At 41.3% G+C, this 25,760-nt stretch overlaps 1 protein-coding gene across 14 annotated transcripts in view; it reads left to right on the top strand.

Moving 5' to 3' along the window:
- The window catches only part of Rbm33 (RNA binding motif protein 33), a 106,195-nt gene that overhangs the window by 22,332 nt on the left and 58,103 nt on the right, over positions 1 to 25,760 (top strand). For 6 of the 14 annotated variants that reach the window (XM_087657930.1, XM_087657923.1, XM_087657928.1 and 3 more), the window contains 5 exons: positions 2,204 to 2,323; positions 9,642 to 9,813; positions 15,226 to 15,434; positions 18,774 to 19,056; positions 25,248 to 25,306. In XM_087657930.1, coding sequence (XP_087514056.1) covers positions 2,204 to 2,323; positions 9,642 to 9,813; positions 15,226 to 15,434; positions 18,774 to 19,056; positions 25,248 to 25,306 — 843 coding nt within the window. The remainder of the gene's footprint in view (positions 1 to 2,203; positions 2,324 to 9,641; positions 9,814 to 15,225; positions 15,435 to 18,773; positions 19,057 to 25,247; positions 25,307 to 25,760) is intronic. The other 8 variants (XM_087657932.1, XM_087657927.1, XM_087657926.1 and 5 more) reach the window with 2 other exon arrangements.

The raw sequence follows: 25,760 nt of genomic DNA, 5'->3' as shown, positions 1-25,760 counted from the left end.
ATCACTTAGTGTGTGCTTGCATTTGAGGACACTGGTCAACAGCTAAGAAGTCTTCATGTAATATAACAGCTTTCTTTACTAGGGGTTGATGATACAGAGCCTGAAAATACTTAATTCAGTCATGACTGGGGTTTGGAGTCTTGGAAAGTCAAGGCTTGTTCTTCTGAAGGTGTGTGTACTTTGTGGTCAGTGGAGCCTGCTGTCTGTGGTCCTGTAATGAGTGGGTTTTAGTAATCAGTCCTTCAGTAGTATCGTCTGATACTGCATGCTTATGGGACACTGTAATTTAAACTGCTTGTCTAACCCAAGGTTAAAAAATGTGCTATTTTTATTTTCTTCTAGTGTTTGAGCATTACTATTCATTGGTAACATTAGCCGTTCATTTCTTTGGTCCTGTATTCTTTAAATAGCACATCTTTACTAATTGTAATTCATATATTATTGAACCATAAAAACAAGGAATAGAGGAAGTATTCACACAGTGGAAAGTGTGCATAGGGTGAGTTTGCTCAGCCAAATAATTTACTCAGTTCTTAGGGACTTGTAGAGGGAACTTGTGGTCAGTGAGAAAATTTCCTCTTATCTTTGTCCAATTTAGGACCACATAAAGTCCCAGGAATAATACAAAACAATTTAAATAGGCATCTATGGTCTAAGATTCAGGCACTGAAAAGAATAAAATATTCAAATTGAAATGCTTATAGAACTCTTACATGAAAATTAATTACTTTTTTTCAGAATTAAAAAAATCCCTCAGAAATTTTAAAGGTTCATTTATAAATTCTGAGTATGCTAGTATTTCATACCTGCAGCCTACCTTACTATGTCTGGTATTGGAGTCAAAGCTATCATCTTCTTTCTCCATGGGTCCCACAGTGATAGTGTCCAAACTGACTGCCTGCTATCTCTGGGTGGAAAGAGATCAGAATTAAGCTGTGGAGTACCTTGCTCTTGTCCAACAGCTGCGGTCTTGTCTCAGACTATCCTTGATGTGCATATTGCCATTAGACCAATAAACACAGGAATAGATTGTGTCCCCATGTACCCTACAGGTATGTAGTTCATTGAGTGGTTTAAACTGGTTCCTTGTCCTAGTCAGGATTTGTTGACCTGCTCTTCAAAACCAGAATTGACTCTGAAATGTGATCCCATAAGCATCAGCTTTCTGTGAGAACCCCCAAAATCATGCATTTGGTGCAGAACTGGTTATAGAATCCATAAGACCACACTTTGTAACTGGAAGGGATACTGCCACATGGGAAGAATGGGAGATCCCAGGATGTTGAGAGAGACAGCTCTGGAGATCTGTTAAGTGAATTTCGCAAGTACCATTGTTGATGAGTGTGATTGCATTTTACCCTCTGTACTCTGGCATCAGCACAGTGGCTAACAGAATAGTGTTTGCTGATGACATTAAAGTATATTCACTGTGAAGTTAGTATCCAGTGAGATTTCATGAAACATTGTTTTAAAATTATGTTTAAATTTACAATTTGTGTAAAGAGTAGCAGACTGTTCCATTGTGGATTTGGCTGAAACGTTACTTTAATGGGATGGTAACAGTTGTTGTGCTTAGTGGATCTCAGGATCATCTTGAGAAGCAGGAGAGTTAGTTCTCCCTACCTCACTACTTGTAGACAATGCCAGTAGCAGTTTGCTTTCTTTGGCAGTGTGTTGTTCTCCAGTCACCCTGTCTTCTACCTTGCCTGAACTCAGAGGGGACAAGCTTGCCTTCTGATAAGCCCTGTCCATTTCATCCAAAACCTCACCCAAGAGAAAGAAAGGCTTGATGAAGAATCCACTGTAGTGTGACGTGTGAAGAGCACTTTGTCAAACCATCCCACTCCTGCTTTTGCTATTGGCCTCGGGTTGGCAAGGGGCATAGAGACCAGCTCCTGCTGCCGACAAGCTCCTCCATGAGCCCGCAAGCCTGGTTCCTGTAAGGCTTTTTTCCTCTGGGCAGATGTGAGAGCTGCTCAGCCCAGGGTTGGCTCTGAAGCTGAGCCATTCTCACTCTCATGGCTGAAATAGCATGTATGCTTGGGTTGCATGACTGTGCAGAGGACACTCCTTTGCTATGTGCTTGGTGAGAGCATCCCCACAGTAGAATGTGTTAAAATAACTATGAATCGTACATGAAAAGCGGTTGAAAACAACCAAAAGCTTTGTGAGAAAAATGTTTCTTCTCTTTAATGGCCGTTAGGATGAAGAATACTTGCAGGCTTATGGTGGGCAACAAGGGCTGCAAGTGCGGGAAGACTGTGAGGCTGAAGATGACTTAGATGAGATTACTGATTCCCAGGTTGCTTCTGAGACCCACGAGGTACTTGTTCAACTTCTACAGTTTCCTGAGTTTCTTTCCTTCCAGATTTAAAATGAGTACCTATTTAAAAAAAAAAATACTAGTACAAAGTTGATGCATCTCTGAACTGTGTGCACTGTAGTAGAAGCCCAAGTCTGGGCCTAGAGAAGTGCATTCTGGTGCCTGGCACCTGGGAGAAGTATGTGCTCTGGAGTCGTAGTGCTTGTTTATTTGTTTCTTTTTATTATCACGCACATGTGTGTGTGTGTGTGTGTGTGTGTGTGTGTGTGTGTGTGTGTGTGTGTTTGCGAATATCTGCATGGCACACATATGAGGCAGCTTGTTTTGAGGGGTCGATCTCAGTTCATCGGACTGGCACAGGGCTGATTTTTTTTTTAAAGTTCTTTTTTTTTTAAAGATGTATTTATTTATTATATATAAGTACACTGTAGCTGTCTTCGGACACACCAGAAGAGGGCATCCGATCTCATTACAGATGGTTGTGATCCACCATGTGGTTGCTGGGATTTGAACTCAGGACCTCTGGAAGAGCAGTCAGTGCTCTTAACCACTGAGCCATCTCTCCAGCCCCACAGGGCTGATTTTTAAAAGTGTCATGTCACTGCTTTGAAATTAGTCCTATAATTATTTTAATTAGTTAATATTAGCTAGTTTGCACCATTATTCAAGAAACAATGCCAAGTTTTAGGCTTGGTCTTTAAGGGTTAGGGTTACGGTTACGGTTACGGTTAGGGTTAATGTGGGTTTCTGTCCCTAAGGGACTTTTGTAGTTTAATGTAGGAAGGAAGGTACTGAAAATTACTGTTGTGCACAGCGAAAGTGATAGCTCCCAGGAGTCCTGGGTCCTCAGAAGTCCTGTCCGGAAAGGGCCCATGTCTGAGGTTGTATAGAAGAATGACCTCTGAAGTACTCATGAAAGAAGAGTGGCCTTTGATAATTCTGAGCTCCTGTGGTTAGGTCTGTAATAGGCGAGAAAACCTATTCCTGGGATAAAATGTTAAAAACTTAACTTTTTTTCCCTCTATACTTACCTTAATATTCTTTCCTGTTGCCAGAAAATATATCCACCAATGGTACCTAACACTCTGAGGGTGTAAAACAGAAGCCTTTCCCTAAGCTGAATTTGAGTTTTCTTTTTGTACTTTGTGTCTCTCTCTTTGAAATAAATTAAAAGCATAGAGAAAAAATTAAGACTAAGAGACTCTTCACTACCCAGTTGTATAGTTGTAGAAGACGGCATCTAATCCAGGGAACCATGTCAAAGTTGAAGAAGACCCAGAACAGGCAGCCTGGTTGCCTGAAATGTTCAGTATCATTCTACCTAGCACACTGTGACCCAGCTTAGTCGGACCTCCAAGGACACCTGAGAAAGAAATCAAGAAGACCTGAAAGCAGGGAGCAGAGCAGTTGTAAGGCTGCCAAGGAGGTGGTCAAAGGTTGTCAGGGAAATAATTCTGTGTATATATCATATGTCCTCACAGGATGAGCATACGAGCTCATGAAAATATATTCAATAAGGTAAGAATTAAAACCTATTTTAACACTGGCAAAACGAAGACTACTTACTGGAAGATGTAGTCTTATTTTGTTGGGGATCTGTAGTAGAAGTGTTACACCACGATTCCTTTGTTTTCTGCATATCTATGAGCATGTCACTGCTTGTTCTTTGTTCTAGTATCTCTGTCTAGGTATGTTTATGTACCTGATGACCTTCAAGAAAGGGTCTTCCAGGACAGGTCTGTTTTTGTCTGAAGTACTATTCCCTTTGGACGTGATCACAGAGCCCTGAGCAAGCCGGGCCTCAGGGAAATGCCACTGCTGGGGAGGTGACTCATGACTCAGCCCGGTTCGAACAAGTCTTGGACTTTTCACATCTTTAGTATGTGGTAGTCTGCTTTGCCAGTTTTCAGGAGTGTAACCAACCCTCACTGTCCTTGACGGTTTATCAGCCCTGAAGCATGCTGTCCTTTGGTTCAACACTTTGATTAAAATCCCTGGAACATGTATATGTTGACAGGTCAAAATTTTGTTAGGTCACCATAGTGGCCTCATAGGAGGGGAAGGAACCCAAGCCTTTCTTTTATTATAGAGCATGGGAAGAGCTAGATCATATGCTTTCAGCTCCTCCATTGCTTATTTGTAAATTAAAAACAACCAAAGTTTGGATGAAGATAAATGTCCTTAGTGATTGTTTTAGACTGTGGGGTTAGTTAGTCATGACCAGAGTTTTTTGTTAGCCCCAGCATTGGGACATTGTAGACAAATGGATCCTGATGGTCACTGGCCAGATAGCCTAGAAGAAATAGTAATTTTGGGGTTATTCTAAGGAAGTAAAGAAGAAACAGATAGAAGACACCTAGTGACCTCCTCTGGCATGTTTGGATGCACCTCCCCACCAATAGCAACCCCTCCCCCAACTATAATTGCTTATATTTAGTAAATTAGTCATTTACATCTCAAATGATGCATATATCCAGCTTCCCATAAGCCAGCAGCCGTGGGGTGCAAAGCCAGAGACACAGTTCTATACAGCTACCTACAGCAGCCTATGTCTTTTCAGAGACCTCCAGGTAGATGAAGCTGGCGTTCTTGGCTTTACCACAAGAAATAATCTCAGGATGAGTCAGTATGGAGCATGTTTGGAGTTCATGGAGAAAGAGGACAAAGAGAGACAGATTGCACATGGTTAAAAGAAAGATTCCCAGAGAAAAGATAGAAACCCTCCCAGTATGAGTCACACCGTGTGATAAGTCTTTAAAGAAGCTGTATACACTTAAATTGGTGGATTCTTCAGGGTGCTGAGGAATTTAAATGAGATCATAGGGTGCTTCCTGAAGTGCTTTGATAGGATTTCAACTGAGGTCATAGGAGTTGCTGATGTGTTTAGAATGTGTTCATGTAAACTAAAGTTAATTAAATAAAACATTCTCAAAACATCTGGGAAAGGAGTAAAGCCAAACTCAGGACCTTAAAAATAATTCATTGTTTAACAATAGTTTTGAAATGGAAAATTGTGTTTTTTCTGTTGGCAGTCCTCACAATGAATCTTGATAATTGTGTTAGAATCCTTGGTTTTCCACTGGCAAGAGATCTTACCCAAACACCAGAGAGGGGTTCATTTTCTGTTTCATAATTTTTTGTCCCATAATTTCCCCTGTCTTTCTATCTTACCTTATTCTCATTGATAAGGGACAATCCCGTTATCCTTCAGAAAAGCTTAACTTAAAAAAAAGATTTATTTATTTTATGAATATGAATATTCTATCTGCATGCACACTTACATGCCAGAAGAAAAAAAATCACAGTTAGCTTAAGGCTCCTGTTTATACCTAGCACTCACAGAAAACAGATCAGAGTAGTCATTTAAAGTCCTGACATTAACACTCAGTCAGACACCTTACACTTATTTTTTCTTCTTTAATTTATTTCAAAGAGTGAGAGTAAGATGTAAAAAGAAAAGTAAAATTCAGCTTAAGGGAAAGCTTCCTGCTTTACACTCAGCAGTCAGAGAAAAGATTGGAGTAGTTGCTTAAAACCCTGGTATTAACACTCAGTGCAAATAAACAGCTTCTTCCTCTCCCTCAAATCCTGGCTTTGCAGAGGCCAGCACTACTCTTTCTTCTACCTTACTCAGTCTAACTAAACTAGAAGTTCATCTTAATGTCTACCTGCTCTCCGGTTTGTTTGCTTTGGTGTGAACCTTAATCTTAGGCATGTTGAACAAAGGCTGTACCACTGAGCTATACCCATATAACCAAATAGGTATTGGAAGAATAATTGAGGTAGATTAGCATGTGTTGGTTTTTTGTTTGTTTAGGTGATTAACAAATGGTTTTCTAAAGTGATTATGTCGTTTTATACCCTTCCTCTGTTTGAAAATCCTCACTGTTCCCCCTCATTTGTTATCAGTTTCTTCTGTCAACCCTTCTAGAGCTGTATCATTGTGGGTTTTGTTTGCTTCTCTGATGGCTAATGATACTGAGTACTGTTCATATAATCTTTTGGACTTTATGTAGTTTATGGGTTTGGGTTTAGTCCACCTTTTCTTTAAAGTGAGTTGACTTAAGTTTATATAAGCTACAGAATTTATAAGGTCTTCATTGAGATTGTTGTTTATATATCTGTATTCCACATAGTATATTTTATGTATAGATTGTATGCATGTTCTGAGTGTCCGTAATCTAAAGAGAGGTTGCTAGACAAGTGTCTGCATATTCTAGATATCAAATCAATTGGCAGATACCTGGCTTGTGAATTTTTTTTCTGAACCTCCTTTATTTTCTCAAAGTCCTGATATTAACACTCAGTCAGACACCTTACACTTATTTTTTCTTCTTTAATTTATTTCAAAGAGAGAGATATTTAAGTTTTTTTGTTTTACATGAGATCAGTCATATTAAGGGTGGTATGGGTATTAACAAATTTAAGTTTAAAACTTTTTTTTAATGTATGTGGGGGTTTTGATTGCAATACATGCTGCTGTGGCAGTGTGTGCAGTGCCTTTGAGGGCCAGAAGAGGCTCATCAGACCCCCTGGATCCTCTGTTGAGCTATCAAGCCCTCACATTTAACTTTCGTAAGTAGAAAATAATTTGGATGATGTCCAAGTAATTTTGTGACCTAAGAAAAATTTGACTATCCCATGCTTGTAAAATTAACTCTCGCTTTTCTTCTGTAAGCTTTGTATTATAAGCTAGTGTTAGAGTTAGAGGCTCCCTTATCTGATAGCATTTGAGGTCTGAGAGCTATCATTGTTTTAAGTAAAAATGCTTTTCCAACTATTTCACTGGTTTGCTGTGTAGGTTTTCCCATCAGCCCACTGTAGCTTTTGTGTTGTCGGCTGATTTAGTTGCTGTCAGGCTCTTCTGCACCAGTTTGTTTTTATACAGTCTGTATGCCAGCACCATAGCAGCTTCAGTAATGGAACACGAAACCAGGTTGTGTAGTAAGTCCACCAACTTCATTCTTTTCTGAGGTTCTTTCCTGTCATAGATCTGTTAGTATCTACTAGACGTCTGCCTAGGGGTTTGACGGAGATGGCCATGTGTCTCTAGATTAAAGACGGATATGGGGGTTGGGGATTTAGCTCAGTGGTAGAGCGCTTGCCTAGGAAGCGCAAGGCCCTGGGTTCGGTCCCCAGCTCCGAAAAAAAGAACCAAAAAAAAAAAAAAAAAAAAAGACGGATATGTTTATTACTTTTAAGATTTAATTTGTAAAGGTTTTATTTTTATACTCGCGCGCGCGTGTGTATGTGTGTGTGTGTGTGTATGTGTGTGTGTGTATTTGTGTATTTGTGTATTTGTGTATTTGGTTCTGTACATGAGTGCAGGTGTTTGAATACCAGTAGAGTGTATTGGATCTGCTAGTGCTGGAGTTACTGGTAGTTATAAATTACCTTATGTGGGCCTTGAAAATTCAGTTTGGATCCTTTGCTAGAATAGTATGTAGTCTTAACCACTTAGCTGTCTCTCCAGCCTTCCCTCCCCCCTCCTGTTAATATGTTAATAATTATCTGTTAATGAAAACATCTTAATTTTTTTCTCTGTAATCAGAATCCTTTTTATTTTTATTTATTTATTTATATTTTTTTTTTCGGAGCTGGGGACCGAACCCAGGGCCTTGCGCTCGCTAGGCAAGCGCTCTACCGCTGAGCTAAATCCCCAACCCCAGAATCCTTTTTATTTATTTTGCCTTACTGACTTCCAGTGCAGGTGCTATGTACAGGAGAAAAGTTGCTTCAGTGCTAATTTTATTGTCATATTTTTAGTGATAGGAAGAAGGCAACTTACTACTTATCGTTAAGTTTTGTTCTCAGATTGAAGATGTTCTCTTTAGTTCTACTTTGCTGGTGGTGATTTTCTAATGGACATCAAATCTTGCATCTGTTGAAGTAATAATATGTTTATTAAAACTGCTACAATAAAGTTTTTGCTTTGGTAGATATGATTTCTTCTCTGTAACCAAAAATTGACTTCCCTGGGAGCTTGTTAGGAATGTGGACTCTCAGGCCCCACTCTGGACCTCCCAGGTCAGAATCTGCTTCTGAAAAGGATTTCCAGTCATTGGTATATGTGTAGTGATATAAATTGGTATATATCATTGGTTTAACACAGAGTAGTCCTGCTGGAGCATGTGGAGGCACATCAGGGACTTTTTGGCAATGGCGTGTTGAGGCCTCATCATAGATGCTACTCATTCTGATGGCTATATTTACACGATTCAGAAATGGTAGTATTCCACTAGCAAGAATGTGAGATTTTGGTGGTGCAGAATTCTCCAGCATGCTGAGCCTCAGAACACTGAAAAGCCATCGGCATTAGCTCAGCATTTGGATTCTCCTTGTAAACGTTTGGATTCCTGGATCTGTTTTCCCGTTTGTACTACTTGTTAGAGTCTGACGTGTAGTTAGCTTTTTGTATTGAGAATATTTAGGAAAGGAAATTAACAGTAATTGTCCATGGGTTTAGCTTCTTATATATTTTCTAACAATACATTTATGATAACGAAGAGGCAAGCTGCATTTTTTTATTATTATTATTATTACAGTGGTAGAAAATGTTTAAATGAGCCTTATGTGTAGTATGTGTCTGTTTTCATCAGCCAGTGGGCTACTGAGACTGACCTAAGAGCGAGATGATAGGGCCATAGGAGCTCAGAAAGAAGAAATGGATGAAAAAAAAACTGTTTTAGTTTGGCTTAGCACTAGAGGAAATTTTTGTAAGAGACTCTGCTAAAATAAAACCTGATTTTAGTATGAAGAAGTGGCAGAAGAAATGGTTTTTGTTTTTTTACTGGTCTCAACACATAAGTCTGTGGTGAGTTAACACTAGACAGGAAGAGTGAAGTAAGTAGGGAAGGGGCAGGGCTAGTGACCACAAAACCCCAAACTGACAGGGACTGCTCTCCTGACAGAAGATCAAAATATGTGGTTAGGGACTGAACTGTTTAGCTTTACGTGGCCGAAGTGACTATTACATCTACTGGGTGAGTCCTGCTCTGTTAACTGTAGTGTTATCTCGTGGATTTACAGGTGCTAGCTTACATCGTAGTCATAGACAATTTAGGTTGTATGGAGCTTTGCTGGTGTCTGCATTAGATGTAAGGCAACAGGGATGGTTAGCAAATGCCTGTACTCAAGCAAGTATGAGTAGCTGTAGTGGGGAGGTCCTCGTATATTAACTACAGGCAGGAGATTGAAGTTTCTCCCCTGCTGGAGTTGGCTTCAGGTTTCACATAGCCTCTACCAAGAACTTTGAAACGTACTCACATTTTAAGTGACTGTGGATGCACTCTCCCTCTTTGCTTCTGTCTGCCTGTAGGGAGGAATGGAAACCCTGGAACTCCAGAAAGACATCAAAGAAGAATCAGATGAAGAAGATGATGATGATGAAGAATCTGGACGATTACGTTTTAAAACTGAAAGGAAAGAAGGAACAATTATTAGGCTTTCAGATGTAACTAGAGAGAGAAGGAACATTCCAGAAACTTTGGGTAATTTTTGGTTTTGGCCTGTGGGTTAATCTCAATCTCCCTCTCCCTCTCCCTCTCCCTCCCTCCCTCCTTTTTTTTGACATTTTCCTCCATCTTCATTTCCACTTCAGATCTCTCTATATCTTATTATGATTGATTGTTGGTGAGGTATATGGGAGGCTGGTGCCCAGCTGTGTTATGCTCAGCATTTTGCCAAACAACATTAATAAGTGTTTGAGTGAAAAAGTATTGTTTGTTTGTTTGTTTGTTTATAGTCGTTTTCTTTGTGAGTGTATGGCCTAAAGCTACTCTCCCTTGTGCCCTGTGTTCTTGACTGTACTGAGGTAGTGTCAGGGGATGCTTGGCAGAGATAGATACTGGCTCTTCTCCACTCTACTATGCCCCTCAGGTAGCCATTTGCACTAGTCATATTGATTTTATTTTGCCCTTGTAATGTCCTTGTAGCCATCCTTTTGGGTTTTCTCTGCTTGTTGTTCCTGGGTGTTCCGTGACTAGTTAATAGAGATCATTAACTGAATGCCAAGCGTCTACCACTGAAGACCTTTCTCAGACTGCTGCTGGCTGAAAGCAGCAGCCCTACCCCTCTGTACAGTCTGTGTCCTTTCTCCCTGATCATTGGGTTCCTATTGGGGTGCTAGAAGGAAGGCAAAGCTCACAGGACATCAGACTCTACCTGCCTTTCTATTTTGGTCTAGATAAAAATAAAGGTCAAGGCCTCATTGCCTTGATGTTGGTCTCTTTCCATCCCTCCCTCTCCTATCTCTGTCCTCTTCCCCTCCCCTCTCCTCCCTCTCCCTCCTTTCCCCCTCTCTTTTATCTCTCTCATCTCTCTGTGTGTGAATGTGTGTTTTTTAAATTATTTTTTAAAAATTTTACACACACTGGTATTCTGCCTGCTTGTATGTCTGTGAAGGTGTCAGATCTCCCAGAACTGGAATTACAGATAGTTATGAGCTGCTGTGTGGGTGTTGGGAATTGAACCCAGGTCCTCTGGAAGAACAGCCAGTGTTCTTAACTGCTGAGCCATCTCTCCAGCCACACTTTATTGTTTTAAAACAATTGTTTTAAAATTATTGTTTGTGGTTTGTATTAGTTATTATTCTATTGCTATGACAAAATGCCATGACCAAAAGGAACTTATAAAAGAAGTATTATTGGGCTTATAGTTTCAGAGGCTTTGAGTTTGTTATGGCAAAGCAAAGGTATTGATAGCAGGAATTGTTACTTGATCCACAAGTACGGTGCAGAGAGAGACACTGGGAATGGTGTGAGTGGTTAGAAAGTGCAAATCCTGCTCCTAGTAACATCTTTTCCAACAAAGACCACACCTACTAATCCTTCCCAAATAGTTCGACCATCTGGGACAAATATCCAAATATATGAGCCTATATACCTTGGTGTTCAAGGCTTGGGGCTTGGCACCCTGGCTCGGAACAGTGAGGGAATGAAGAAAAGACAGACAAACGTAGTGAAACTGGGATCCTAGCTAGTCTTGGTAGGAAGTCTGTGTAAGAGAGCAGTCTCAGGTTATAAACATCTGAGAGGAGGCAGCTACTAGTATTTGCCAACACTGACCAGTTGTTCATAATTGAACTTCGACTCCAAGTCGAAGCCATTTCTCTTGAGCCTGGTCCTATGGGTATAATGATTCATGCCAGTTTCCCATGGGTCAGTTGGCCTTGTAGTGCTCAAAATGGTGGTGTACTTTTCAAAATACACATTCCCTCAGGTCTTCACTCACTTAGGGTTCCCCCGCTCCCTGAACTTTAAGGGCCATTCTCATTCAAACTACAACACGCTCGGTTTTTACTACTAAAGAGAATCAAGCAGCATGCATCTTTCAGGGGCACATACAAAGTCTCCAGGTGAACACCAAGCTGCCCTCATCCACAACACAAATTCAACTCATCACAGTTATTAATATTCATTGTATCTCTCTCTGAGGATGTGAGCATGGCCGTTCTGGAGTGTTCTACTTGCCTGTATTCATATTTTAGTTTTGGTTTTGTCCATTCCTTTTTTTTTAAGGCCTTTTGCTTCCTTCCCTTCTTTTCAGAGTCATTTATACTCTCCGTTTTTCAGAAAGCTGTCAAATCTGCTTTCTTTTCAAGGTACCTGATAGCTATAACCAGTCTTCTCCAGAGACAAAAGACTAGGAGGGTTGTTTTGTTATAGCAGTCCTATAAGGGAAAACAATTTGATAATGTATTTTTCCTCTTAAAAAGGACTAAGTGCATTTTAGTAGAATGTGGTAATTTGGCTAGATAATTGAACAAAAGAAAAATGTTAGAAGTTCCTTTTTATTTAGAGTCCTAATTTAGGGAAGCGCGGTGTTTGAAAGTTTACTAGGAACTTCATTCAAAGTTGGGTCATTTTCAAAGAACAAAGGATGTTACCGCTCCTTAGAAGACTGGTTTCCTGAGAGAAGGAGCTTCCTGATAGGCCTTACACCTTTCTAGACAGTGGACAGGTACAAGACTTGGTGAGAATGATGGTGCCACAGCCTTCGAGAGCTAGAAGTTTGTATGAGTGTTACCTGTCAGCTTGTTTTTGTGTCCCCAGACCCAAGATGAAGTTTATTGGATTGTAAAACAGTTTGCCTGCTTTTACACTGAGACAAAAGTGTGTTTCTTCTAGAGTTCCTATGTTCTCTAGTGATGCATAGTTTTTGAATATTTGAATTTTTTGTTTTCTTTTTGTCATTTTGTTTACAAATAAAAACTTGTAAAAATTAGATTTATTTTAATTGGTGCATTTGGAGTGTTTGCCTGAAATAAATGTCTGTGGAGTTCAGAAAGCCTGGATCCCCTGAAACTGGAATTAGGGGTGTTTATGAATGGCTGTGTGGGTGCTGGGCATTGAACTTGGGTCCCCTGGAAGAGCAACCAGTGCTCTTAACTCCTAAGCCAACTCTACAGCCCACAAATAACAACTTACTCCTTTAGTGATCGATAGCTTTGATTATTTGTGAGAATCCTTTGCTGCTTGAGAATCACTTGCTGCTGTGGTACTTCTCATTTCTGAACAGTTGTGTGTGAAGTGATCTTTTTGAGATCTAGAATGGAGTTTGAGACACATAATGACTCAAATGTGAAGAGCACTATATCACACACATGACCCTCTTCACAGTTAAAGAGCAAAATCTCACTTGTTGATTGGGATATTTACTTCAGGCTGGGTTAGCAGTAGAATTTGGGGCTAAGATATTCTTATTTAATTGGTTAGCCCTTTTTACAGTCAGATTTTTTTCTGCAAGTTAAAACTTACAGAAATATATTTATTTAAGTGATACTTTTCTCCATTTTCCCAAGGATGACATCCAACTGTGAATTCAGAATGTAAACCATTTTGTGCAGAGGAAGCCACAGGGATAGGTGGTAATTCTCTGGTAGAGTCCAGTTGATCTAGACTGTGTATGTAATGATTGGTTTATTGTATATGAAAATGCCAGGGCATGCGCTGTACAAGGTTGACAGGCTTTTCTCTAGACTCAGCCTAGAAGTGAAGAAGTGAGGAGCAATGGCTTCTCTTGCTCTAGGAAGCAGACTTGGACTTGGGGTGGATTTTGAAAACAGCATGGCTGTGAGGGAAAGTGTTTTGTAAAGCTAAGCTTCCTAGTTACTCTCTGAATTTTGTGTTCAGTTTCACTGAGACATGCATCGTATTAAATTACCTTTTATTACTTTGTGTTAACTGCTTGGCAACCCTTACGTCTTGTCTATTGAACTAATATCCTGGCTACTTTGATTGGAAACCAAAGACCTGTGGGAGAACTCTTTCGTCTAGTGACAGTGGGTGGTTGCTAATGCTAGTAGCCACACACTTAGCCCTTTATACTATGGTTCTTGTTTTAAAAATTTGGGGTTCAGTTATTTTTTGACGTTTGCCATTTTTATTTTGCCCAACTATATGCCATAAGTATATATTCATTTCTAACTACTTTATAATTATTTGGATATGTATATATTATTATTATACATTTTTGCTAAGAATACTGTATGGTTGTAGTTACTTTATGATATATCCCTTTAGGATTTAGACATAGTTCAGGAAATACTTACGGGGGGAAATTAACATTTCAGTTGAAGTTACAAATGTAATTTCTATCCTGTCATATTTTGGTGACCTTTTGTGGCAGCTTGTCTCAATTGGATAAGAGCATTTTTTCTTGCTGATTAAAGATGTCATTTAGAACCATTTTATTACTGAGGATAGTAAAATTAATCTTGACACTCAGAACTACTTGAAAAATAATTGCTGATTCACTGCATAAAATGTGTGTGTGAAGCAATAATGTAGTCAAGATTAAAATAAAAGTCTACGCTGGCTAAGAAATTATTGTTTTCTTCCCAAGGGTTCATACTCATTTGAATGAGAGGGGATTCCATATCAATATTTCCAATAAAATGAATCATAGCTTAGAGATTTTTAGTCTGATGTGGCAAAGTAGACTCCAGTGATATTTAACTGGCCTGAGTGGAGAAGGAAGGCTTAATGATATTTAGTGTGTTTAGTGATATCTTGAGAAACTTTTGAGAAAATACACGTTTACTGATATAGGATGTACTACTATGTAGTAGTATTACTAAGTAATACTTTTAGACACTATTGTGAAGTAAAGGGGCCTACATGAATGAAAGGGCTCCCTTAGGTGCCTAGAATAATGCACTGATAGAAGAGTTTTAGGGTCCATGCCATGTTCGTTGCACTGTGAAACAGGAGGAACGCACGAAGCTCTCGCAGTGCTTTAAGGAGCCACTTTTGTTTTGCATGGCTTTCTTATTTGAGAAGGTGTCTGTAGCTGGCTGCATGGACATACGATGTCTTTTTACAGCATGACATACATGCTAATGAGTGTAAAAGTTTAAAGCAAAATTCAATTAATGACTGCTCCATTCAGGAGTTATCCTTAATAATTTGGCTTAATGGCTTTGATTTATGTGAGCTTTTTGGTTTTGTTTGCTTCCTCCCGATTCTGTGCCGTTACTCATTAGTGTTATTTTCTTGTTTCTTTGTTTGTTTTTATTGTTGTTTGTTTTTGTTTTTTGAAACAGGGTTTCTCTGTGTAGCCCTGGTTGTCCTGGAACTCACTTTATAGATCAAGCTGACTTTAGAGTCATGTAGATTTACCTGCATCTGCCTCCTGAGTGCTGGGACTAAAGGCACATACTGCCATGCCTGGCTAGTAGCATTTTCTTACTGCCCAGTAAAGGAGCAGTTTCCTCCTCTACTATAGTGGTCTGTGAACATTGGCTACTTTTTAGATTTACTAAATCTACACTGTGAAAATGAAAGCATTTAAGATTGATAGATGGTACTTGTATTAAGAGATTGGTACTTGGCTCTTACTGTCCTCTCCACAGTTGTATGTAGTGTGGGCTGTACTTAACACCTGTGCATCTTTTTACATAGAGCTTTCTGCAGAAGCCAAAGCCGCATTGCTTGAATTTGAAGAAAGAGAGCGACAGCATAAGCAGGGGCGCTACGGTTCCCGGCGGGGAGGAAGGCGAGGAGGCTCTCTGATGTGCCGAGGAATGGGAGACCAGAGACGGGACAACAGTGAGAGGGGAAGGATGAAGGAGCACAGGCCTGCCCTGCTTCCTACACAGCCTCCTGTTGTGGTAATTATGGGGTTATAATGTAGTACCTGACAGTTTTAGTACAAAACACAATTCACACTCACCTTTTCTGAAATGACACTAAAGCAGTAGAAGAAATGGCTAAAGCTTCTGAATTTTGGTCTGTAGTAAGATTTTATTCATAGCCTTAGGATTGGGTGCTTTCACTCTTAGTTAAAAATCCATCTCAGCACTCTGTTGAACAGCTGATGGCCTGTGTGGCTAACTGAGGCCCAATTTTCTCCCTTCTATCAGAGGCCTCTTCAAGTATGCTGCTGAAGTAATGCTGATGGTAACACAGGATTTAGATCATAGTTGATTGTTTTATAAATAGTTTTTCTATAGGTTTGCCCCCTAATAGCAGTTTTTCTTAAATATATATTTTTTAAGACTTTTAAAATTTACTTCATGTATGTGAGTACACTGTTGCTGTCTTCAGACACACCAGAAGAGGGCATCAGATCCCATTACAGATGGTTGTGAGACACTGTGTGGTTGCTGGGATTTGAACTCAGAACCTCTGGAAGAACAGTCAGTGTTCTTAACCACTGAGCCATCTCTCCAGACTAACTATTATTATATCTTTTAAAAATGTTCATAACTTGAGACTGAACTATCCAGTTAAACTTGTATGGATTTCTTCTGGGAGGTCTCAGAAGCAAAGACAGGAGTCATGATATTTTGTCCTTTTCAAGCTAAAGGTAAAGCTTCATGGCTTTCTTCTTTGGAAGACAGTGTTAGGAAGAAACTTAAGGCAGGATATGCCCCTAGCGTATACCACATACCCCTCTAAGGCTTGCAGCCTCCACTTGGCTTCTGTTAACATTCTGTTTCCATTGGTGAAGTGATGAAGTAGAAAGGGTGGTTGTTGGCCTTGTGAGAATCCAGGTTTAATGTACCCCAAGGGAAGAGGGAAAGGTGGGTGATAGTACTTGAAAGTTTGGTGACATCAGTACATTGCTCTTTTGTACACAGTTGGCTGGTTCTCCATTAAGGTTAACAAATTATATCCCAGACTAGTTTTTCATCAACATGAGTGCCTATTTATCAGTGAGAAGGGAAGTGAATAGTGGGTGGGAGATAGCCTTTATAGCTAGTTAAAAAGCAAAGGCAGCCTGCATCCTGACAGTAGCTGTGTTTTTGGTGTGACTGACCACCTGGTGGGTTGCATAGCTACCAAACCCTCTGGCTAGCCATGCTCTTTGGCTGCAGCCTTCTTTTTCTCATTGGGGCTATCATGTCAGTAAGCTTGCCTGTGGTGTCCCTCTCCAAGCCACATAAATGCTTGATCCTGTTCACTTATTTCCTCATGCAGAATGGATCTGTCCCCTTGTCTGTTCACCTGCACATTCTCAGAAGAATGTTCTTGGGTCTTGTTTCTTGATCTGGGTCTATTCTTCTTGAAGTCCTAGCCTGCACTCTTAGTGCACATTCATTTTGGATGCCTGTCTTACAGCCCCAGGGTCCGAGGTGTCACATGACTTCCTTTCTCTTTTGGGCTGCTTTGCTTTAGAGCTAACCCTCTTCTACTCCTGTCTCTCACACTTAAGTGTTGTGCAAAGATTGTACCATGGTTAACTCTTCATCATTTACGTCATGTTACCATGTCTTTGGTGGGAACATTTCCAATAGTTGTGTTTCTTCTGGTCTCTTTCAGGGTTTGCACTCTCCTTTCAGGAGATATCAACTGTGGGGAAGACCCTCTAAAGCATCCAGCTAGAGTCCAGGCCAGTGCAAGATTTTCTGCTCAGCTGAGGCCCTCCAGCTTAATAAATATTGACAGTAGGAGGGTAACATTATTAAATGAGGGGCTCACAGCATCCAGCAGAAATCAGCCAGGGATGTTGAGGTGTTTCTAGTTTAGCCTTTTCTTCATTAATGAGCTTCCCATGGCTGAACTAACAGTTTCTCTTTCAGACTGTAAATATTTTAGGTATTTTTCTATCATGGGATAAACAAGAGTAAGATCTACTATTAAACAGTTTCTCAGTGGTAGCCATTACTCAGTGACATGACTTAGATATTTTCAGTTATTTTTTTATTCTTGGGTAATGTGTTGTTAAAGTTAGGGGTGCATCCCACCCCCAGACAAACATGATAGTGCCTGAAATGGGGAGGACTCCCCTCCACGAATTTCAGTACCAGCTCAAACAACATGCAGCCTTTTCCAATTCTATATATTACACACTTGCATGCATAAAAGTAATGAGCAGTGTGCCCTGGATTCTAGGAATAGGAGTGTTCAGGTTTATTGGTTTCTGAGTCTTTGGAAAAGTTCTTTCTTAGGAAAGACAGCCAGCCAAGGCCATGTACAATTTAACTTTAATTTTATTGTTCCTCTTAAGTCTTTTGTCAGACAGTAGCTGTTCTTCCATTTGCCTTTTGCCATGGCCTGTCCCTGTCCCAGGCCTGTGGTCATCCCGTCCATCTCACACTCTGAGCAGTCAGTCACCTTCCTAGAAAGGGCATCACTAGGACTTCCTCACCATGCATGTTGTACCTTTCACTTGGACTGCAGAGATCCTCTATAATTGGGCATCATCCCAGGGAAAAAGACTAATTAGACAGCTGAATTACAAGTGTTTTGACTGCTAATTGGCAGTAGAGTTGATTAGTGATTAAAAGCAAAACTCGTGGAATCAGATTGTCTGACTGCAACTCACTTTGTGGCTGTCAGGAATAGGCCTGCTGCTTCCTGTACAACCTTTCAATGCGGACTTGCTACTTAGGTATCTTGGCTACTTTAATTTGTGCTTCTATTTGTTTGTTTTGTTTGTTTGTTGACCCTCTTATCATATTCTATGCCCTGCCCCCCCTTGATTAAACAAGAAGTCCTTTTGCCTATTTTTCAACTTTCAGAATCTATTGTTCTCTTTGTGATGCATCTCTTTTCTCCAATGGAGGCTTGGCCCAGATACCACTTTCTCAAAGCATCTTCTTCTTGGAACAGCTCTATGTAGCCCTAACCCTTTCTTAATGGCAAGTTTCTAGTGATTGCTTCTGTCTGCCTTCTATCCCTTTGAAGAGAGGCAGGGCTAGCTATGCTTAGAGGCTATGGGTATCTTCGCTCATTATGGGCAGTTTGTTTTCTGGGCAGAATTTTATTTCTTCAGAATTCATGCTGTGTGGGCTATCATGTCTTCCCTCTTTGCCATGGACTGGCTAAGTTGAGTGACACTTGTGAGTCTATTGTACATCCTGTGTACAAAGTTTGTGTACAAGTTTTTACTGTAAACCTCTTTCTAGGAAGTTAATTGGTGTAAGCTTGTAGCACATCAGTATTACTTTTGTATTCTTCTAAATGTTGATTTCTGTAAATTTGTCTCTGTTGGTGGTTTTCAGGCTCACTCTCCAAGATTAATCCCTCCTCCACAGCAGCAGCCTCCTCCACCACCGCCACCACCTCAGCAGCAGCCAATCAGAAGTCTGTTCCAGCAACAGCAGCTGCAGCCTCTACTCCCCTTACAGCACCCGCATCACCCCTCCCCACCTCAGGGAGTGCACATGCCCCCCCAGATTGAGACTCCAAGGATGATGCTGACCCCTCCCCCAGTGACTCCTCAGCAGCCCAAGAACATCCACATCAACCCACACTTCAAGGGGACAGTGGTAACCCCTGTTCAAGGTGCGTGCTCTTTTCTGGTCTGTATTCATTCAGAAAGCTACCCCAGTAGCAGCTAGATTCATGTTCCGGTCTGTGAGGAGTCACAGACACAGTGTAGCTTGTAGTGTAACTTTGAAGAAGTCACTTTCTTCAAAATGTCTAACTCTTACTTTGTGATTGAATGGAATATACTGTGCCAATCTCAATGTCAGGAACAACCTAAAGGTAGTTGTTGAAGCCTCTGAATTCTTATTACACACGCCTCATGGTAAGGATGTTGGAAGTGACAGTTGTTTTTCTTAGGTCATACATCGTGTGCCTCTTTAGTTTGTGTTACGTGGCAGGGAAGAACCAGGCTATCTTTCCTTTATTGCTATAACAAGAGGTGCTGGAGCTGGGAGCTGTTATGTGTAGCTTCTCTGAACACTTGCTTCTCTCTCTGTTCCACCTGTTCCAGGCACCTTGGCTTTGTTGGAGAGCAGAGCAGACCAGGGTTCTGTTCATGTTCTTACTCCTTCATGGGCAGAGGCAGACTGTCAGCACCCAAGGTCGGTAATAGGCCTTGTGTAGCATGCTAAATGCAGGTGAAGAGGACAAGGAGAGCAGTGTTGGGAGTGTTAAAGTGGAAACTTGAAGGTTCTTTGGAGAGTCAGTTGTGTTGGATAGTATTTTGTTGGGCACACAGGTGAAGGATTCCTGAAGTGAACACAGGTGAAAGACTAAGGTAGACTTGTGAAGAAACGTTTTGCTGAAGTAGACACAGGAGAGAGGATGTTCTGCTAAAATCAAACATGTAAGAGGACACATGATGAAAGATTCTTTGCTAATGGCATGCCTGTATTGGTCTGCCTCACATTGCATTTGTCAGGACGACATAGAAACATACCAAAAACTTCTGGTGGTATGTAGCAGTTTCTTGCTGCTTCCGTAGACTTGGGCTGATTGGCAGAGTGATGTCAGCTGAGACAGATGCACATGCAAGACCCGTGGAGGACACGTGATGTCTGGAGGGTATAAATAGGACTCAATGGACAGTGACGGGGGCTGAACTAGGCTTGCTGATAGAGCTAGCTGTGCAATGCTTGTTGGTGATAGAGCTAGCTGTGCAATGCTTGTTGGTCTTGCTTCTTTGCTGATCTTCACTGTTGCTGAGAGAGGCACAGGCGAGGACTTGTCCTGGTGTGTCTCCAGGTCTTGTCTCTCCTGGTCCCTCCTGCTGATTTGTGCTGAGGCTGAGGCCTGGCTGTTCCTGCTTGGTTGTGCCACTGCTGCTGCTGACCTGACTCTACTGAACTGGACTGCTGATATTTCTGTGAGGTGTGATGAGTGGCTTGAGCTGCCACCGATAACCTGTGAAGTGAATTTACCTATTTACAGACAACACAGACTGGAGTTGCTCCAAAGAACCATTTCTAAACAGGTCCACTTCCCCCATATCCTTTCTTTTCCACTACCTCTCGTAGAGGTGTGCTTTTTTTAAGAACTATCATTAAAAACATTTAAAAATTGAAAAAAACCAAAGTTATAGGAATGCATACAGTTATGGGGGGGGGTTCATTGAGTTGGTTAGTTCTAGGGACATTCAGAATGAGAAAGCATTGAGGATGGTCACAAATCTTGGAGAGGTACACAAGTAAGTGGGGCTGTTGATAGTGAGCAGATCTTGGGTTTGAACTAATTGAGACAAACACCTTGTGAATTACAGAAGGAGGGAAGTGATGCAGTGTCCCTCCTGTGAGGGCCAATGTAAGGACTTTAGTGTTTACTGGGAGGAGTTGCCTGGATTATGGTATATAAAGCTGGGCAAAAAGGAATTTTGGTTCTCACATATCTGAAACTGGTCATTTTTAATAGAATGCATTTTTAGTGTGCTTCTGTTTATCATTTTAATGCTCTATTATTTTTTGCTAATGGCATTTTACTATTTGATCCTTATACTGTGGATATGATGTTAGACCAAACAACTTGTAGTGATTCTCTTACGTGAGTTAAAAATGCTCTACTTTGGAGACAACTGGAAACATCAACAGCATGTTTGGCCCTGAAGCCACAGCTAATGCACAGTGTAGTGGTGGATCAAGAAAGAGCAAGATCTGACGATCGAACACTTGTTAAAATGGGTACCATTAGAGCTTATTGCAGCTGCTTAATAGCATTTGGGGTAAATCGGAAAGGTGAAAAGTCTTGATAGGTGGGTGTCTCATGAGCTAACTGAAAATCAAAAGTGTCATTTTATCTCAAGTCTACTCAGTAACAACAAGCTATTTCTTGAGTAGACTGTGATGTGGTAAAAGGTGATAGCTTGTGAAGACTAGCTCAGTGGATGGACTAGGAAGTATACTTGGAGAGAAGTGTAGGTCTTGCTAATAGATGACTACAAAAGCCAGGAGTCAGAGGATTGTGCAGCAGAGGCAGTGGGAGGCTACGTGTAATGCAGGTGGATTGGATGAATAGGGAAGGGAGGCTGAGTATCTAAGAGGGTGGAGGTGACTAGTTAACAAGTGAGTAAGTCCAAATGATCTGGGCTAACAATTCAAGTTGGGCATTGCTGGTAAATATAGAAGGTCTATAGCAGTGGTTCTCACTTTGTGGATTGCGACCCCTTGGAGGGTTGTCAAAGGACCCATTCACAGGGGTCACCTAAGACCATCAGAAAACATAGATATTTACATTATAATTCATAACAGTAGTAAAATTATGAAGAACCAACAAAAATAATTTTCTGGTTGGAGTAACCAAAACATATTAAAGGGCCGCAGCAGTAGGAAGGCTGAGAAGTACTGCTCTAGAACACTAGCAGAGGTGTGGGTATATAGAGACCTGGGGCTGGGGTGTGAGTGGGAGTAAGAATCTGGCAGAGCCTCTGGGGGAAGGCTGGGAAGCTGAGGAAGCAAGTGACTTCTGGACAGGCTGTTGATTGCCCTGTGCTGAAGGAAGGCCTCATTTCTGCTGGTGGCTTGTGAACTGAAAGTGATAGGAAGGAGCCTGACTAAATTGGGCCTAGAATGGGAAGGTCCTGATGTATATTGAGAGGCTTTCTTTCCATAGTGTTCTCTAACAAAAAGTTGTTGTCAATAGGTGGTCGGGTGGGGGGAGTAGGCTTGAGAAAGATTAAAACAAGTTGAGTCATATCCCATGTTTACAGGGAGTGAAAAATCACAGGCAAGAAGGACAGCTTAAACTGGCAGGACCCTGAGAACTAGGAGTAGGAATGGGGAACTTAACAGACATGGGATTTGGGGCAGTAGTGCAAGTGCAGAAGGTAGCCCTACATGTATAGTGGTAGGAGTCAGAATCTTGGGTAAGTTCTGTGGTGGCCTAAGTAGGGGAATAGAGGATGTGGAAAAGTCCAAGGAGAGGCCTTGAAGCCATGTTCTGGGAGCAGACCAGAAGTGAGCCCCAAATTTGGAGGAAACAACTGGAGCTGAGACCTGGCATGATGTTGTGTCACTGGCTGTGCTTACCTCCTATTGTGGGTTTAGTATAGGCAGCTGTGTTTTCAGAGCAGTGGAGAAGCAGGGCCTGAAATGGATGGGTCCTGTGAAGATACCAGATGGGGAGAAAATTATTGAAATTGGTCCTGGAGGGAGAGAGATGATGGACTGTTGAGAGCTGCATGGACAGGAAGGCAGGCACCCCTTCCAGAGGTGGCAGTGGGACTGGAACAGAGAGTTCTGAAGATGGTGGCAGTGACTCAGGAACTGATTCTGCAAGGTAGAGGAAGTAGCATGAGGTACTTCAAGCTCTAAGTAGTGTAAGCCTTGATCTCAGTTTGGAACAGCAGTGGGATTGGTAAGGAACCCACCTTCAGGAAGAGTGGGAGGGATCCTTGACACTTTGGGGCTCCTGAGAAAGGAGAGAGTTAAAGGATTTTGATGGTGAGCTCAAGAGGTGGAGAGATTTCACAGTTGAGAATGAAAGCAATGTGCCTGTGCTCATCAAGCTGCTTGTTTATTCTAGGTGTTCACCATCTTTGCATTCCCAGTACTGGGATTGCAGCTGGGTTACATACCATGTGACATTTCTGCAGGTCCTAGGATCTGATCATCTCTGAGACATTCTTCCAGCCCCAAACATCTTTTTGTTTCCCCAAATTGAATTTCTCAGTGGTTGCACTACACCAGCATCAGTTAATTAGGTATTTCCTTATAAATTTCAGTGGGAAACTGGTGGTTGGTAAGGTGCATAGATTTCCTTCAGCCTAACAGAAATAATAGTGTTGGAAGCGCAAAATAGTAAAGGTGTAAACAGGTCCTGGAATGTTCTGTAGGCCAACTGGCATTATTTGCTAGAAGTCACCATGCTGGGAAAGTATTAAATGTAGGTCCTGCATCCTGGAACTTGAGTGACCCAGTAAATGCCGAGTTTGTTTGAAGCTCTTTAACGTCACCATGAACCCAGGATCTTTGATACTACTTGTTCTTGCCTTTCATGTACCTAATGCCAGCAAGAGGAAAGCCTTATCCTTACTGGTTTCCTGTGAGGTTCTAGTAGTGTTTGTTCATTTAGTACTTTGTTAATAAGCGTAAATGGAAGAGACTGAGTGCCAAGATATGTTCTATACATGCAAAGTATAGCTCACACTAGCAAGTCTCAAAGTCTTAACAGCTAAGTACACTTAAAAGTCTTTTTAAAATGTACACCTTTAATCCCAGGACATGGGAGGCAAAGGGAGGTAGATCTCTGCATTTGAGGCCAGCCTGTTCTATATAGTTCTGGACAGCCAGAGGTACATTGCAAGACCCTGTCTCAAAGCAAACAAAAAAGATTCATTCTATCTGTCCGACCGTCCGTCCGTCCATCCATCCATCGATCCATCCATCCATCCAGTGTCTTAGTAAGTAGCCTTGGTTGACCTGGAGCTAGGCTAACCTGAAATTCACAGAGATCTGCCTGCTTCTGCTGCTTGGGTGCTAGAATTAAAGGCATGTATCTCCATGCCTAGTTAGACTTATTTTTACTTACGTGAATATTTGTTGATGTGGGTGAATGTGCCTGTATGTGTAGGCCAAAAGGAGTTGGATCCCTAGAGTCAGAATTGCAGGTAGTTGTTAGCTGTCTAGCTGGAGTCCCTGCAAGAGAGAGGCTGCTGTAACAGAGTGCAGGCATGGGCAGGCTTGTTCCCCTGGGCTCAGTTCTTGGGTTGCATATGGTGTTTCTGTCCCCACATGGTTTCTCTGTGAGCATACTATTTGCTCTCCTTTTTTTCTAGAATGCTGGTTAGGTTGGATTAGTGCCTACCATTTGGACCTCTTTAAAGACCTCTCCCAATGTGTCACATTTAAGGTGCTCATATGGGAGTTTCCTAGGTGCATCTGGCACCATATTTGACTGTGAGCTCCCATAACACAAAACAGTGATGAGTGTTTCAAATCCAGGTCAGTGAAATCAGTATAATGTGTAGCACTTTTCAAAGAGGCAGCATATGCTTTAGCCCTATGCTTTAGCCTAGTCCTCCCACTTTTTTTCTACCATAAGATTTCCTCTGCTGGGCGGTGGTGGTGCACACCTTTAATTACAGCACTTGGGAGGCAGAGGCAGAGAGGCAGAGAGGCGGAGGCAGAGGCAGGAGGTTTTCTGTGAGTACAAGGCCAAGTTGGTCCAAAAACCTTGGTCTAGTAGACTGGTGAGAATTTTGCCTCTTTCAAAACAAAACCAAACAGCAAGTATCAGGATAGACATCTCCTATCTTGTCCTTCTTTGTAATCCTACGTGAGCGTTATTCCATCTTTCCTCTGCCTGCCTTTTTCCTTCCTCTTCTCTTCTCTTGTGATTCCATAGGATTCATGTTTTAATTTGTGTATAACTGGCCAGTCTTAAGCTCACTGTCTAACTCAGTCTGGCCTCAAACTTGCAACAGTACTCTTTTTTCAGACTCGTGAATGGTGGGGTTACAAGTGTCCCTACAGTGTCACATTCAACTGAAACTAGATCTTTTTATTTCATAAAAAAATTGTCTTCTTTTGTTGTCAAAATATTTGAATTCTGAATAGTAATTCTCTGTTAGAACTTAAGCTTCAGATTGGTACTGTTTTACTTTGGGGCCAAAATTACCCTCCCCTGTCCCTTAAGAACCAAGTGTTTATAGGAGAAGTCTAAACTTAATGTTACTGTGTGTACAGTGTATGTAATGTATACTTTGTGCCACAGCTCATGGTTACCTTCCTGCCAGCTGGTCTGATGCCAAGTGATTGAAATGTGTTTTCTTACAGTGCCCTTGCTGCCAGTTCCAAGCCAGCCGAGGCCTGCGGTGGGACCCCAGAGGTTTCCAGTAAGTAGCAGCTGTTCTTCTCTCTGGCAGGAGGAAGTGTAGGGTGACTGAGAGGCACTGGTATTGCACTTGCCTGGCCAGAAACAGTGTGGGCATTGGTAAATGGTCACTACAGTCTCTGGTGGAAAATGTTTATTAAAAACCTTAAGGTCACTGGCTCTTTGAGAGCACAATTAATTCTGTAGCTGTAAAATTGCTGAATCAGGACTATTGCAGGAATGCCTTTGTTTTTAAAGAATATGAATTCTGATTTTGTCATGGTCCTGTATTGAGGGTACATCTTACAGGGAGTTGTCAAATTCTAGTAAGAACGAAGTGCTTGGTTATTAAAGAGCTAAGAGTATTAGCCACAAGTTTCCTGTTCTAAAGTGAAAAAAATTAAGTCTGAAACAAAGTACACACTCATATGCTTTTTGTCATTTATCTGTAACTAGAAAAAACAGTCCAGTATTTG

This window comes from Rattus norvegicus, chromosome 4 (genome assembly GCF_021556685.1).
Source record: "Rattus norvegicus strain SHRSP/BbbUtx chromosome 4, alternate assembly SHRSP_T2T, whole genome shotgun sequence".
Lineage (NCBI taxonomy): Eukaryota > Metazoa > Chordata > Mammalia > Rodentia > Muridae > Rattus > Rattus norvegicus.
Note: the sequence above shows the minus strand (reverse complement) of the source record. Positions and strands in the feature narration are given on the sequence as shown.